Source organism: Varanus komodoensis, unplaced genomic scaffold (genome assembly GCF_004798865.1).
Source record: "Varanus komodoensis strain SLA01 unplaced genomic scaffold, ASM479886v1 scaffold48, whole genome shotgun sequence".
Taxonomy (NCBI): Eukaryota; Metazoa; Chordata; class Lepidosauria; order Squamata; family Varanidae; genus Varanus; species Varanus komodoensis.
Genome location: NW_025336059.1, coordinates 6,058,749 through 6,074,524, shown reverse-complemented (window position 1 = coordinate 6,074,524; position 15,776 = coordinate 6,058,749). Strand labels below are relative to the sequence as shown.

Below are 15,776 nucleotides of genomic sequence, written 5' to 3'. Positions count from 1 at the left end.
ATTTTGGGGCAAATGGCCATCTGGGCTCCCGGATCTGGGATGTATATGCCAAGTTTGGAGTAGGCATATCATGGATCAGTTTTTAACTAACTACTGAACAGTGAAAAGAAGGAGCATCAACAGTGCATGGTCCAATGGAAGGCTGGGTTGGCTCACCTGTGCATCCAGTGTAGGACACACAGGTGAGTCCCTTCAGGTATGGATAGTGGCTTTAAACCTTGTGAGACATTGTACAATATTTTCCGGGAAAGAGGTGGCGATGGCGCATGTCAATTGTGCATTGATGAGCTATGAAATGGTCATAAACATGTGTGCTTTCCAGGTGGTGAGAATGTCTACATTTTCATCATTAGCTGTGACAGTGCATTTCTTTCCCAGGAAAAGATAGTCAGGTCCCTCACCCTTGTTCCACGGCAGGTGGCAACAGCAGTAGCTGTGTTGGGTATTTCATCCACATTTCTCCTTCCTCCATAATCTTGTGCACCTAGTGCAATTCCGAGGCTTTGCGGGGGAAATATGGTGGCCACAACATGCAAATCAGGGAGACTATTCAGGGAGGAAAATGCAAAATGATTTTCCTTTAGTCCAGAACTGAGAAAAATAAAAATCTTGATGCCTTCTCTTCCCATTTCTGCAGACTATAACAGCGAATGTTGAGACTTCCCACCACACTTCTAAAATGTGGCCTGTTTTTTTAATTCTTTCCTACCTACCTCGTTTTCCTTGTGTGTCATGTCTTTTCAGTTATAAACCAGTGAGAAAACACCACGTTCTTTAGCTGATAGATTCAAAACTTCTCTGGCAGCCATTTTGGGTTAACAGCATGGTAAAAATACCTCTCATAACTAAATAAGCAGTTATGATCTCAGGCATTTTCTCAGAAAGACTTCTGGGAATTTGTTTGGCTCAGTTCCTTGTATAAACATAGCTGAAAAATGGAAGGTATTCAGAAGTTAAATGGACCCTGTGGGGGAGCTGAAGCTGGTCCATGCCTGGGCCATAAGTTGCCCTAGGCTGTCCTAGCCTGGCCATGATCCAAACTCCTACAACCTAAACCATTTTGACGCTGATGGTGACCTCTTCCAACATGTGCTATTGGGTTTGGGTACTGTCAGAAGAGAGTCAACTTGAAGATTTCTCTAACGACCCTTATTTTACAGGTCTTCAAATGGGGTCCACGTGCTTGGAGGTGATGGAGAAGTGACCATGGTGGCTGTGTCATCTAAGGAGCAGGCCACATGGCTCTGTGAAGAAGGGGACCGGCAATTAGCTGCCAAGGAACTGCCCCTGGCCACCGCCTTCTATATGGCTGCATTTACCCTGAGTGCTCCAGTGGCCGTGAAAAAGGTGGCTTGTCTGGGCAAAGAATCTGGGGCAAAAGTGGTCTCCACTTTGGAGAGGTGGTGTCGAGGTGAAAGCCCCATTCCCAAGGTTCAGTATGGCAGCCTCAAAGCTCCATCGCTCAGCGTTGGGATTGCCGCCATTTTCCTCTCGACCCTAAACCCCAACAACGTTGCCGCCTCTCTCCACAAGATGGAAGCCTTGCTCCAACGGGGCCGCCTGGAGGAAGTGGTGAGCCGGTGCAACACTCTGCTTCACACTCATTATTGTATAGAACTGCTCCTTACCAGAGCTTTGGCCCTGGTGTTGTTGCAGGTGTGCTTCCAAGACGGTGTCCTGGACTATCTCCATGCTTTCGCAAAACATCGGGATGAAGCCCTGAAGTTCATCAGCCACAGGCAAACGAGGCACTTACCACAGATAGTCCAGGCTGTCTTGGACTTCATCTCCCTTCGTGGGGAAGGTCACTGCTGCAGGGGCCCAGAAAACTGGCCAAGCGATTGCTACGACTTCCTCGTTGCCATCGCACCAGATGACTTCCATGTCCGCCAGGCCCAGGCAGGGCACCTTCTTGAGGAGCACAAATACAAAGAGTGCGTGTCCATCTACAGCAAGGCGTTGGAGGCTTTGTCAGCCAACGCTACAAGCTGGGACGAGCGAGCTTCAGCTCTGCTCATGGGGAGGGCTGCTGCTTACTTTTTTCTGGGAGGCAAAGTGACGGAGCTGCTGCAGGACTTGAGAGATGCTGTTGAGGTTAGTCCCAGTCTGGCAACCAGGCAGTTCGAGGAGATCTTCTCTGCTCAGGATGTGCGGAAGATCGAGCAGCATGCCCGAGCGGCCCTGGATGTGGAGTTTGGGGCCTACAGGGAAGCCATTCGCACTCGCCCTGATGTACGCAGAGACGACGGCAAGGAGCTTCTGTCCAAGGTTGCCCACACGCTCAACCTCCTCATCCAGATTTCCCCCAGTGCAAGGCGCGAGCTCCATGTCCGACTGGCAGACTGCTACCTCTTGCAAGGGAATATCAAGCATTCTGTAGATCTTTGCAACCATCTTCTGGATTCTGAGCCTGAGACTTACGGCAACACCCTCCTCACCCTGCGTGGCTTTTGTCACCTCCATGCCAAGAACTGCAAGGAGGCCCTTCGGGACTTCCAAAAGGTCCTCGAGCACAGCTCCCCACATCCCAGCAGTTGTGTGAAGGCCCTCTGTGGCCGCGGCATGATCCGGGCTTGGGGCAGAAACCCGTACCTTACCGCCTTGGACTATATCACTGCCTGTCAGCTTAGATCAGAGGAGACCCACTTCGTGATCAAAGCCTACATCCCGTGGAACCAGAGAGGGTTTCTGCTCATCATTCTCCAGGAGGAAATGCAGAAGATCCTGGAAAGGGATTGCAATGGTGCTGGGAGCTCAACTTCTCAGTGGAAGACATTGCGAGGATTGAATGGATTCCAGATGAAGGAAGGGTAAGGAAGGGCAAATGCTAGACAGGCAGAAGTGGAAGTTTTGTCATGGAGCAGAGTATGCTTGCAAGAAGCTTCCAGTTTTTGTTAATACAACATCTAAATTTTCTCCCCAGGAGGCTGAGCATTCCCAGGGTGGTAAAACTGCAAATCTACACTCCAGATTTCAAACAATGTAAGATGCTGGCTTATCTGCTGAACTTGGGAAATGCAGTTTTCATAGATTCATAGAATAGTCAAGTTGGAAGAGTCCAGGAAGGCCATTGAATCCAACCCTCTTCTCAGTTTAGGTCCCCACATTAAACCATCCCTCTCAGATGGCTGTCCAGCTTCATCAGGAATAATAATTGGTCCTGTTATTGCATTGTGCTAAACTTCAGGATGATTGATGGCAAAAGGAGAAGGGGACAGCAGAGGTTGAGGTGGCTGATGGAGTCACTGGGGTGGTGGGTGTGCGCTTGGGTGGACTCCAAGGGATGGCGGAGGACAGGAGACCTGGAGGAATGTTGTCCGTGGGGTCATGATGAGTCGGGTACAACTTTGCGAGTGAACAAAAACCAGGAAGTTAACCATTGAGCCTCAGAAACATGCCATTCCTTTGGGTGGGTCCTATTTTTGGACCTGTGGGCCCATCTGTCATGGAACTGTCATGGGCACCACCACAAGATGGCCCCCAAGAAGGGTGTAGCTAGTTGCAGAACTCCTGCTGTTGGAGCAGGGCTAATCCAAAGAAGTGAGGGATGAAATAGTAAGACTAGAGGTAAGACAGAGAGGTGAATACGAGAGAACGAGCAAAGCTTGGGTGTAGGAAGGGAGAGAAGCAGCGCAGAAAGGCGCTAGGTGGAGAGAAACAGCCAAGTGGGAATCTTGGGAGTGCCAGGAGAGAGCAAAAGGGAAAGGGTTGTATGGATGCAAACTCTCCTCACCGCACAGCTGGTTGATGGCAGGTCCAAGGAAAAGAAGGAAAATCTGCCCCCGTAATGCCTTTTAATTTTTTAAAAATAAAAATATTTTCTAAATTCAGATAGGGAATGGCGAGGATTTCTGGGAGTTGGCCTCCCTTGTTTGTGGCTTTTCATATAACTATTTGTATACAACTGGATATCTTAAGTCTTTCCTGTGCCATCTTTGCACACATGCACACAGACATACACACATGCCTGGTTGATGCACGTAACCCTCAGGTTTTCATCCAGATGGCCATTTTTGCAAGCATTGGTAAATTCTTCCCTTAAAAAGAAGCCAAAACAAATTCTCTGTCCTCTGCCTCGACCAAATTTGGAGAATACAACCATTCCCATTATGGGGAGAATAACGTGTTGCTTGGCATTCTATCCATGATTGTGAGTTGTGTGCACTTTTCCCAATGGATTCTTGTATACACAAAGGGCTTTTCGTTCACTTTTCCCTGTGGTGCACCTTTGCAAGAGTGGAAAACCGCCGTGCTAACTTCAGCTTTCGGCAACTCTCATTCCGGTTCACCCATTTCTTCTCCATGTGCAACTTTTGTAAAAATTGGGATGGAACAAATTTTGCCCCCATCCCCAGAGGGCCATTTTCGGGATCCTGAAGTCCCGTAGGAGGTGAATGGACATGTCCTTAGAGGGATGGAAAGTGCCGTGACCTTTTGAAGGCCTTCTCTCTGTGTCGCTTTGCTCAGGGATGCATCTGGGGTGCACCGGTTGGCCTCTCTCTTGCTAGACCTGGATGCGACGGACGAGGTGTCTCGGACCCTGTGTGCAGATGCCCTGTACCTGATGGATCGAGTGGATGAAGCCCACAAGGTCCTCCTTGTGGCCCTCTCCAAAACCTCCCAGAGAGCGGCCATCCTTTCCAGGCTCGCTTTGCTTCAGCTGAAGAAAGGGTTCCTCTATGACTGCAACCAGGTAAGGGGGCATCAACCAGGCAAGCAACGGGTGCATCACCTGCAAGCACATGTGCAAAAACACAGGTGTAGGATGGAATGCTTGCTGTGTGATAGGATGAGATACCGGGCTTGTAGACCCCTTGCAGGCAGGCAGAATCCACCAAAGTCACACTCCCGTAGGAAGCATGCAGAGTGGCTTATGGACCTTTGCAGCTGGTGGCCTCCGCTTAAGTGCCGTAGCTGGTGTTGAAGGCCAAGTTTCTTCCAGAAACAGGAAGGAGGAGGAGTTGCAGGTAGACTGAACATTAGTGGATAGGAGCAAATGCATCCCACAAAAGAAGCTCTTTCCAGTGGTTCCATTATTCCAGGGATGCTTTGCTCCCCTCTCTGCTATGGAGCATTCAGTTTGGCTTGTGAAATTTCCTTTCTGCTCATTCTCACAAGCATATGTACTCAAAGGCACGTGAACACAGGGCGGGCATCCCTCCCCACCCCCATTTCAATCTCCCTTTCCAGTCTTAGCTGTCTTGCATCTCATTTCCACATCATTTAGCTTTTTTAATCCTCATACATATGCATTTTTCACTTCTATTTTCATCAGGTACTTTTCTCCTGATATCTTTTTGAGGTGTTTCCAAGTATTTTGTACATGCTTTTCCCTAATACATGATTTAAAAAAAAAAAAACATATAGAACTGTATTTCAAAGTTGAGGGAAATGTGGATATTGAAACATAGCTGCATTTTGGTTTGTGTACCAGTTTGCGAAATGCATGTTAGGTTGGTTTGCACTGAAAAAATGCAGGTAATGTACATAAATCATTCAATTTTATCACATGAGCAACATGAAAACAATTCCATCATCTGTACAAGAAAATGTAACAGTCTGAAAGGGCTGCCTGCAGTTCATCCATCTGGGGAAGGTTCTTAAGAACCATCCCAGGATGATTTCTACCCACATGAGCCCCTTAGAATCTGCAGCAGGCCAGGAGAAGGCCAGGCATGAAACTGGCACATCAGGGAGAAGCCCAGTTCTTCCTCGGGTCCATTCATACAACATCCGTGAAGGGCTTAATTCCTGCTCTGCAATCCAGATCTCTGGGGACCCATGGCATGCATGGAAGGGTGCACTGCAAAATGTTGGTAAGCATCCATCCCACGATGATGATGATGATGATGATGATGATGATGATGATGATGATAAGAGCAAATGAAAGAAAGAACCAGCAGTGAGGGGGCACACAGGTGTTCGGAGTTTGGATGCCCGAAAGGCTAGTTCAGAACTTCCAGCTACAGGCCAGTAGAGGGCAGCCTCGTCTTGATGTTGGATTTTACAGAGGGAAATATTCTCGTTTCCAGTGGCTCACTGGAGAATTACTCCATTAATGCCTGTGCCTGGGACAGCCGGGAAACGAAGTTAAATCCCGCACTGCTGTCACCCCCTCCTTGTACCAGGAAAGAGTCAGATTCAGCAGCCCTGGAGGGATGGGCCGCGGTTTCTAATTCCCCACTGCCACCATCCCCATGTGCAGGCCACACACTGGCCATGTGCTTTTTGTGCACCTTGTCATGCTGGCGAGCCCAGAAATTGGGGGGGGGGGTACCCTTGCATTGCACCTAGTTGGGAGGACAACTCGCTAGCCTAGCATCCTGATTCCTGCAGTGGCCGGCCAGGTGTCCCAGCAGGAGGCCCATGAGCAAGGGGGTTGTGATAGCCAAAGAGGATACCAAACAGTAGGTGCTGTTGACACTCTTCCTGCCAGGCAGTGTGCTGGTTTTGTCTTTCTGTGCCCACCACAGGACCACTGAGAACAAGAAAGTATCAGATGACAATAGCTCCTCCAGTTCTGAAAATATAAAATCCCCTTCTTGAATCAAAACTGTTCGCATCCTGGGCGAACCTGTCCAGTTCCTTGGCTGGTGGGAGATAGAAGTGGAAGTCAGCTAGGTTTAGCAAAGCCAGAGATAAATTTGGATGGATCTTCCAGGGAGTTAAAGAGGTAGAAACATAGACCCTAGGGGTCCTAATTGTCACGAAATATTTCCTGGCATCTCCCTGAAATCTTGGTCCCCTGAGATTTACTCCGTTGGAACATGTCCTGCCCTCCACTGCAGGGGAAAAAAGGCCATGACCCACCTCTGCGTGGCACCCCCTCAGGTACCTGCATGTCGCTAACAGGTCCCCTCGGAGTCTCCTCCTCTCCTGGCTGAAAAGACCTGCTCCCTCAGCCTCTCCTCATATGGCTTCCCCTGCAAGGCCATTCCCAGCAGCGCCCCATTTGAAAGAATGCAGGGAGAAGCAGGCCAGGGCCAGGGTCCTCAGAAGTGTTCTTCAACAACAAGCAACACTGCTACTGCCCCTCAACACATGGTTTGGGAAAGCTCATATCAGCTCCTCTTTTCTGCGTATCCCCCTTAACGAAGCTGCTGAGGAAACTGATCCAAACTGGAGAAACGTCCAGCTTCTTGACGGTCATGAAGATCCTAAGGGAGGAAGACCGAGCCTTGATGCAACATCACTGCCATTCTAGGGCCGCGACGATCCTGAAGAATAAACAAGGGGAGGGTTACATCAAAGAAGCGATCCTGTACTTGTCTTTTGCCATCGCAGCTGGTAAACTACCTCCTTGCCTTTTTGGGAAACTGGGGGATGTGTGCCTCTTTGTTGTGATGTGGGAAGCCCTTGGATTTCTGTGGAGCTGCCCTTGTCGTGCTCTTGGAGAGCTATAGAAAATGCACAGGCCATTGCTTTCAGGAACGGTAAAGTCAGGCTTGCAAGAAAAGGTTGCAATTCCCCACTTAGGAGAGTTTATCTAAAGGGCGAGTCCCTCCTTTTGTGCAGAGAGGATGCTGCTTTGGGTGCACAAGGCCTGGCATGCAGAGGAAGAGGTGCATGCCAATGCTCTCACGATAAATAGCATCCTTCCCCAATCTGGTACCCCCAGAAATGTTGATCTACAGCTCACATGCCTTACCACTGGCTGGACCCTAACCCTCTAGGAGGCATTAGGATGGGCAAGGCAGGGGTGTAGGAAAGGAGCCGCATTACAAATGGCAGTCAGCAGCACCGTCATCCACCGGAGGCGAAGGGGTGACACTCGGAGACTTGCATGGGCAACGAGCTATCCGTGTCCTGCATGCCAGCGACCCGACCATCACGAAGCGCAGAACGTGGAGAACAAGAGCAATGCAATTCCACTGGGTGGGGCAGGTGCCGCTCTTCGGAGCCTCTCCATGGTCCTGTGTTGGCGGTTTCTGAGGAGGACACAGAGCGGGAGGTGATGAAGGGGCAGAAGCCTCAAGGCTGCTGCCTGGAGTTGCCCAGGCGGCCCATAGAGGAGGCGTGTTGTGGACTGAGGGGCTGGGAAAAGAGGGGCTGCCATTGCCTGGTCCAGTCTCTGACCCCAGGATGGGGCTTCTGGGGGGATGTGAGAGGGTTTGCCAGTTCTGGATTTCCACCGCCAGGATCCGCCCTGAGGGTAGAGCCCGGGGAAGTTTGCAATCTGGGCTCAGCACTCTTGACATGAGCAGAGGCTTATGGTTCAGCTTAGAGTTTCTTAGGGTTTCTTAGAGTTGCCTTGTCTTGTTACCTGTGAAGTGCCAGTAACATAGAAACAGAGCGAGTCAGAAGGGGCCTCCCAGGCCATCCAGTCTGACCTCCGGCACCAGCCGGCTCCGCTCACGACATGCCCACCATGTGCACGTCCAGCCTGTCCTTGAACACCCTCACTGATGGGGCCTCAAGGACCTCTCGTGGAAGCCCATTCCACACCCTCGGGGTCCCGACTGTCAGGAAGTGCTTCCTCGCATCCAAATTGAGCCTTGGCTCCCTGAGCTTTGACAAAGATTTGCATTGGAATGGACTGTCTGGAAGACAAATTCGAATTCTTCTCCCTATGCTCTGCTTGACTCCTGCCCTAATCAGGATTGCTGGGAAGTTACAACCACAGATCCTATTAGTAGTACAACCACAGATCCTATTTCTGTAGGAAGGGACTTCCTTGGGATTTTTTTTTTAATGGCTATATCCCAGGAACCTTTTCAGTGGAAGAGCAGAACAGATCCTACATCTTTCTCAAGCAGCAACAGAAGAGTTGTTCCTTCTGTCTTATCCAGGAGGTTGCGACACGGAGTCCCTGCTCACCCGAGCTCGCTGTTATGGACACCTTGGCCAGAAGAAAACAGCAATGTTCGATTTCAATGCCGTCTTAAAAATCAGCCCTGCAAATGTCCAAGCTCTTTGCGGAAGGGGTTTCATCCATCTGGCCCTGAACCAGAAAAAGGTAAGAGAAATAAACAGAGCCGTGAGCCAAGTTCTTACCATGACAGGGCCCTCTGCCAAACATTAATGAATAGCTCTGGAGAAAAGAACCAGAGCACTAAATATATATTGTTTGTTTATTCATTATAAATAATTATATTCTGACTTTAAGGAAAGAATCCTACCAACACTGCTTGCAAGTAAGACAATACCTCAATTTAAAAAAATACAAAAAGTAGTAATCTATCACCATCCATCCCATAGTCCAGTCATTACCATTTGAGGAGCAAAATAAACTTAAAATAAGAGCATTTGAACACTGTGTATGGAAAATGTTCATGGAAAATATGCAAGCAAGCCACGTACAAAAGGGAAATGTTGCAATTTATGTAGATGGGAATTATTGTTGCTTTAGTGGGAAAAGTGCATTTCAAACAGGAAAAGAATGTGGTTTTCAAAAGTGCATTCCCCTTATTGTGTCAAGTGTGAAAATGCCATTTTTAGTTATGCATTTTGCAAAGGTGTCCCCTTTTCAAAATGTTGATTTTGCAAGCGTGAACACAAATTCTGGAATCGGCAAGCTTCTTCAGAGAAATTACGTTCTTGACATTTTACAGAGAAAAGGCTGCATTTTGCAAAGGAAAAGGGGGATGTTTAGCGCTTTGTGAACCAAAACAACCTGGTGCAAAGAGCTACGCAATTTTGCGTGTGGGTGTAATGGCAGGCCTTCGCTCTCCCGGGCTGCCTGCTAAGTCTCTCCAGGGGGGGAACAACCTGTGGCTCAGTCCCTCGCAGATATTTTTGGATTCCAACTAACATCAGCCTCAACCAGCTGCGTACGGCTTCGCTACAACGCAAGACTTCATCTTGAGCCGTGCCTTTGGGCCTCTGGAGAAATGAAATATTCGAAGTGTACACAATAGCTGTCCATCTGTGCTCATTCGAAATACTTTTAGTTTTTTGCCCAAATTTCATTTTTGGATGGAGAGAGCACACGAGGACTAGGCAGGGGAGGTAAAAACCCATCAGTGGGGCTACAGACGGCATTAAGAACAACTAAGACGTGTATTCTGCTTATTTTTGAACAAGAATGTTTCAAGACCTTATGCATTTCTCCTTAAGTTAGGCAAAGCACTTGAGGGTTTCCCCCACCCCCCCAAATGAAGGTTGAAGAACCAAAATGTACTCATCGGCCTACCGGGGTCTCTAAGTCCTTTTTCTGGCAGGCTGCTCATCTTTGAAAATTTATTTGGCAGGAAACTACAGCACAATCTTCTCATGATGGGATGAGGTCTAGCTAGTGAAGGTAGCTGAGATAAGATAATTTATTCTGCTGGCTTGGGATGAGAATTTAGCAAAGTTTGTATATATCTTCCTATATGGAATGGGGAAAAAATCAGATTTCACAACAAAAAATAAATAAACAACCAGGAGAAACCAAACTGCAGATTTCTCCATCCTCCCCATATATTTGAAAGCAGACAAAATATGCAGAAAGATGCTGTGATGAACTTTGTCTTCTCAGAGGCACTGAATAACAGGAGAGAGGGATTCCTCCATCTAAGTCTGCCAGTAAAAGGTACAGAGTCCTTGGACATTTTCCCTTTTTATCTTAACTTTAAAAAGTAGTTCTGAAGTAAAGCACTTCTTATTCCTGTCCAGTCCTGGAAACCGGCTTGCTCCTTTGCATGTTAAAAGATTTCCGTTAAGTTTTATCATGTTGTGAACAGACAGCTGGGTTTCCAGTGTCGCCAATGAAAACAACACCCCTATTTTTATCAGGTCCCTAAGTGAGATGCATTAAAGCTCTTGGGGTGAGCAGAGCACAGGCTGGGCCCACCGAGGGCTGAGGGGTGGACGGTTTTCCCACAGAGACATCATCTGCAGAGGAGCTTCGTCCTGGGAATGAAAGGGGGGGTTATTTTTGTCATGCGTCCCAAGAATTCGGACTCATCAGATGAGAATGGCATTGGGAATAAGAATCCTTAGATACTGAAATGGAAGGGGCGGAGGAGCTTGTCCCACCCCAAGCTGTTCAGGTGGATTCTGAGGGGCTTATCCCACCCCAAGCTGTTCAGGTGGACTCTGAGAATATTCATTTATTTATGTAGATGCTCTCCCATTACTAAAAGTTCCTGGACAGCCTACAAAAAAACAAAGCAAAACACCAAAGAAGGAAGCAAACCATAGAAACAGAGCGAGTCAGAAGGGGTCTCCCGGGCCATCTATTCTGACCCCCGGTTCCGACTGGCTCCGCTCACGACATGCCCACCATGTGCACGTCCAGCCTATCCTTGAACACCCTCACCGATGGGGCCTCAGCAACCTCTCGTGGACACCCATTCCACACCCTCAGGGTCCTGACTGTCAGGACGTGCTTCCTGGCATCTAAAAGGAACCTTGGTTCCCTGAGCTTGGCTCCGTTGGAGTGCGTCCTGCCTTCCTCTGCAGGGGAGAACAGGTCTCTCCCCACCTCCGTGTGACACCCCCTCACAGACCTGTATGTCGCCAACAGATCCCCTCGGAGTATCCTCTTCTCCAGGCTGAAGAGACCCAGTTCCCTCAGTCTCGCCTCATACCCCATCCCCTCATACCCCAAACCATAACAACTACAAAAACAGACAACATACTGCATCTGATAAATAATGATAAAAACAAGGATAAAACCAAGGATTTAGTTAAAATATTGGGAAAATAAGAGGTCTTCCCCTGATGCTGAAAAGAATAAAGAATGGTCAGGTTCTACAACTTCAGGGAGGGGGCATGACAGGACCCTTTCAGCCAGTCGAGCCTGGCATGACTCTGGACCCCATGGCACAACCTCAGGAGAGATAGGACAATCAGTTAGGGGATGATGGGCAGAGATGGGCTTGCCTGTCTCAAATGGGCCTTCCTAGAGGGAAGGGGCCAGGGGTCCTCAAAAGGAGGATGCTGGGAAGTCCTTGTTAGCTTGGGTTCAACAAAACATTGTGTGCACACTCAGAGAGCCATTGTTGTTGGTTGTGCTCATTGGAGGTACCCTGGAGAAAGACCTTTTGCCAAAGCTTGACCTGTTGGTTTGGAAGTGCAATGAGGAAACCCAGCTTGTGAGCCAACAAACCTCTACCTGTCCCTGCTCATTTCCATCAACCTGTGCCTTGACTCAGGCTGAAGGATAAGAACTCAGTTGCCCTAATCTATTTTTTCTTTTAAATCTTGTGTGAAACTATGAAACAGTTATTTCAAAGTGTTTGTGAAAGGGCTTGGAGCCAAGTGGGAAAGAAGCAAGAGGGAAAGAAAAGGTGGTGCTCTGATAGATCAAAATATCTAAACTATATATAATATACCTCATGGGAGCCACTAAAGCTGTTTAGTAGATGCCAAAGTATTCCGATTCTCAATGGACTGGTTGTTTTTCACCATACAAGGCCCTGTTTAAGCTCTTGGAGCTGGACTTTATCTCAGGAGCTGAGTTTCTCTTCTTACATGGAAGGACCCAGCTTGTTTGTTCGTTCCTTCGTTCCTTGGCATCTCCAATTAAGGGGATCTGAAATGGATAAGTCTGAAAAGACTTCAATTGGCCTTTCCTTGGAAAAGTCAAATTCACCTTGAGGCTCATTTTGGCTCTGTCCTGTTTTCCTTTTTGACCTGTTTTTCAGCTTGAGTGAGGAACATGCTCACTCAAGGTGCTTCGAGGTGTGTTTCTAACCGTACGTTAAAAAATACTGGTGTTTCAAACATGATAGCAAATTCCAGGAACTTGTGCTTGAAAAATTTGTGCTCTGCAGAATGCATCTGTGTTACGGATGGCTGTCTGGGTATGTTGACATGTTTTGCAATAGAATCAAAGTTCTCGAACATCCCAGTTTGGTCAGGATGGGTAGGCTGGGATTGATCTGGTGGACACAGGGTTAGTCAATGAGGTTTTCTTGTCTTAGGTTAAGGGCAAAAATGTGTCTCTTCCATGTACGGAAGCTGAGAGGGTTGCCAGAACAAATACAGATGCGGTTTCTAGCATCTCAGGGTGGCTTCCTATGACCCGCTACGCAAGTCCGGGGTCACCACTTGCCAAATCGTGGGACAGCTTCCATGTGTTCTTCATAAGCACAGTCCTCTTTCCGACAAATTTGCACGTTGTACAAGCTTGCTGTAACCACTGCACTTAAGCCACTTTCTCAGGACAATACCGGACAAAGAGAGTGAAGGAGAACATAGAAAAACACAGAGAAAAACACACACCATCCAGTCAATTGAGAAAGCATTTTCTTTCTCCGAAAATTCGCACATGCAACAACCTTGAAGATGACCCCAAAACAAAGACAAATCTTTCCATAAAGGTTACATGATATTAACATTTGAAAACATCTTTGTCTTTTCTTTTTGTTTGGGTCATTAAATGCAAATTGTTTCTGTCTCAGAAACTCCCAAGCGGAGTCTTCCTGGGAAGGTTGGAAGGGTGGTTTGTCTGTTCTCTAAGATAGCAAGCGCATCACAATAAACAAGATTTATTTTTGACTGCCGCATGCCTCTTTGACACCACTAGATAGAAAATGAAGTCTTTTGTCTGCAATCTGAATATGAAAGGCAGCTAATTAAATGTCATTTGGGGTTTCAGTGGGGAGGGAGCATGGGGTGACCCTGTAATATGTTTGTTCAGGCTAATTAAGCCCTCTTAGCACTGGCTTTGATTTCCAAAGTGCTTTCTAAACACCTGGTGACAAGGTAGGTCCAGACTTTAAAAGATCAGGAGTGAGAGAGAAGTTTGTTCTCAGAGAAAGCCTGTCTTTAGGAGTGGGATATCAATATGACTTTTTTCAATGTAAACATCATGCTACTGGGAAAAATCAGAAGCCATGTACCTTCCACTTTTGATGCTTTGCAGTTCTTGGAAGCTGGCCGTGCTAGTGAAACGTTGCATTCCATAGCATAGTGACCTCACGCCCATTTCAATACATATGACAAAATTAAAGGAGATGCCCTTTAATTTAAGGGGGTGTTCTCTTAAGTCAAAGAAATGGGATGATGACATTGAAAGTGTCCCCTGTTTTTATACCAAAGATTAGAAGGAGGGGTAATTTAATCAATATTCAGTCCACGTTTAGTCATAAGTTTGTCCCATGCTGTTTCCACTGCAGTTCCACAATGTTTTAAAGACTCACATGGATTTTGCTTTTATTTTCATTTGAAGTTTTTCCTAATTAAGTGTTTTTGCATGCACTTTTGGAGCTGAAGAGTGATAGCAGAAGATTCAGGAAAGTCTGCATTCTGAAGAGTCTGTTCTGATCATCTGGAAAGGGAGAACCAAGTCAATTTACTTAAAGTAGACCAAATGCAATTCTACCCCATCCCTAGTCAAGTATGGTGTAGTTGGAACACTGGACCAGGCACTCAGGAGATCTGACTTCTAATTCCCACTCAGTCATACAGTTCACTGGGTGACTTTGGGCCAGTCACTGACTCCCAGCCTCCTACCTTGCAGGGTTTTGTGACAATGAATGTGGAAGAGGAACATCATGTCAGCTACCTTGGGCTTATGCAAATAAATACAATATTTGAGCATCTGCAAATCCCCCCTTTTCAATTACTTGCCTCATCATTAAGTAGAATCAGAGGCCAAAGTGATCCTGGAATAACACAGGATGCAAACTACCCACAAATGGGCGAATAATTTACCCCCATTTATGGTCACCTTCTTATCTGTTCTCGTTTTATCCATGCAGGAGGCTGTGCATGATGTGATCTTAGCCCTCCAGGCCGATCCTGTTTTGGCCACTGCAGAAATTCTCGCGCTGAAGCCGGAAGCTCAGTCTCGCATCCGTCAGTGGCTGTTTGACCACTGCAAGAAGGTGCTGTTGGAATTTGGGACCAGCAAAGAGCCTTCTCCTGGAGGGATTCTGAAGGATCTTGTTGTAGTTGGGGAATCACTTGTGAAAATGGATCACAAAGCCACAAAGAGTCATATTCTATATGTGGACGTTTTAGCTGCTGATGGTGAGCAATCTTTCCAATAGTTTGTGGAGATAATCTCCACCTTTCAGAATTTCCATTATTCAGTGTTGGTATTTTTGTGTACGTTGTGTATGGAGTATGGTTTGTATCCTGGGATGGATTTGTGCTAGGAGTGGGTAAGGCTTTCCACATTTCCAGATGGGTAGGACTTTCTTGCAGCTTGGCTTTGATAAGTACGGTCTGTTCTCCAAAAAAGGAGACCTTAATGCATTTGGGCAAATAAACCCTTGAGATGGAAAATAATCAAGGATGAGACAACCCAGAACTGACAGTTTTGTCCATGCAGGCCCTGGGCAAGCTCTTGTTTGTTTGTTTGTTAATCCAGTAAACGTATTTTGAATTTTCACAGTGTTGCATCTCTCCAGTGGTAACTATACCAATGAATTCTGTGGCAACATGACAAGATGTGAAAAAGTCAAAAGACTAGGGTTGGATACTTTTTCAAGAAGGGAAGCAAGAATGAACTTGGGGTTTTAAAAAATCTCACGCAGGGAAATTTCAAATTGACACACCCTCCCATGCTCAAATGAAATCGATTGTACTGCTTCTGCCTACATACTTGCTGGATCTTACGTTACTTCAACACTGTCGATCAACTTTTCAAGAGAGTTGAACTGCAACGGTTTTCTGCAAATGGAATCATATTCTGGTATCTTCTAGAGGAAATGGCCTAGTATTTTTACTTCCATTTATTTTATTTCCATTACCATCCTTCAGTGTAAAGGTGACCTGGGCAACATGCAGACTCAATGAGTTCAAAGCAACATGCCAATTAAATACTGAGACAATGGAAAGTGGCATTTTACGATGACAATAAAATTGAGAGTTAAAAGGGCTGGGGAATGTTTTTAAAA

The 15,776-nt window shown here is 47.0% G+C and overlaps 1 protein-coding gene across 1 annotated transcript in view; it reads left to right on the top strand.

Annotated features, from left to right (window-relative positions):
* The first annotated feature begins 1,206 nt into the window (after window positions 1–1,206).
* TTC34 (tetratricopeptide repeat domain 34) overlaps window positions 1,207–15,776 on the top strand; it is a 20,753-nt gene continuing 6,183 nt past the window's right edge. Inside the window, exons 1-5 of the mRNA XM_044445320.1 lie at window positions 1,207–2,810; window positions 4,468–4,693; window positions 7,098–7,287; window positions 8,790–8,956; window positions 14,634–14,904. Of these exons, the coding sequence (XP_044301255.1) occupies window positions 1,207–2,810; window positions 4,468–4,693; window positions 7,098–7,287; window positions 8,790–8,956; window positions 14,634–14,904 (2,458 nt within the window). The remainder of the gene's footprint in view (window positions 2,811–4,467; window positions 4,694–7,097; window positions 7,288–8,789; window positions 8,957–14,633; window positions 14,905–15,776) is intronic.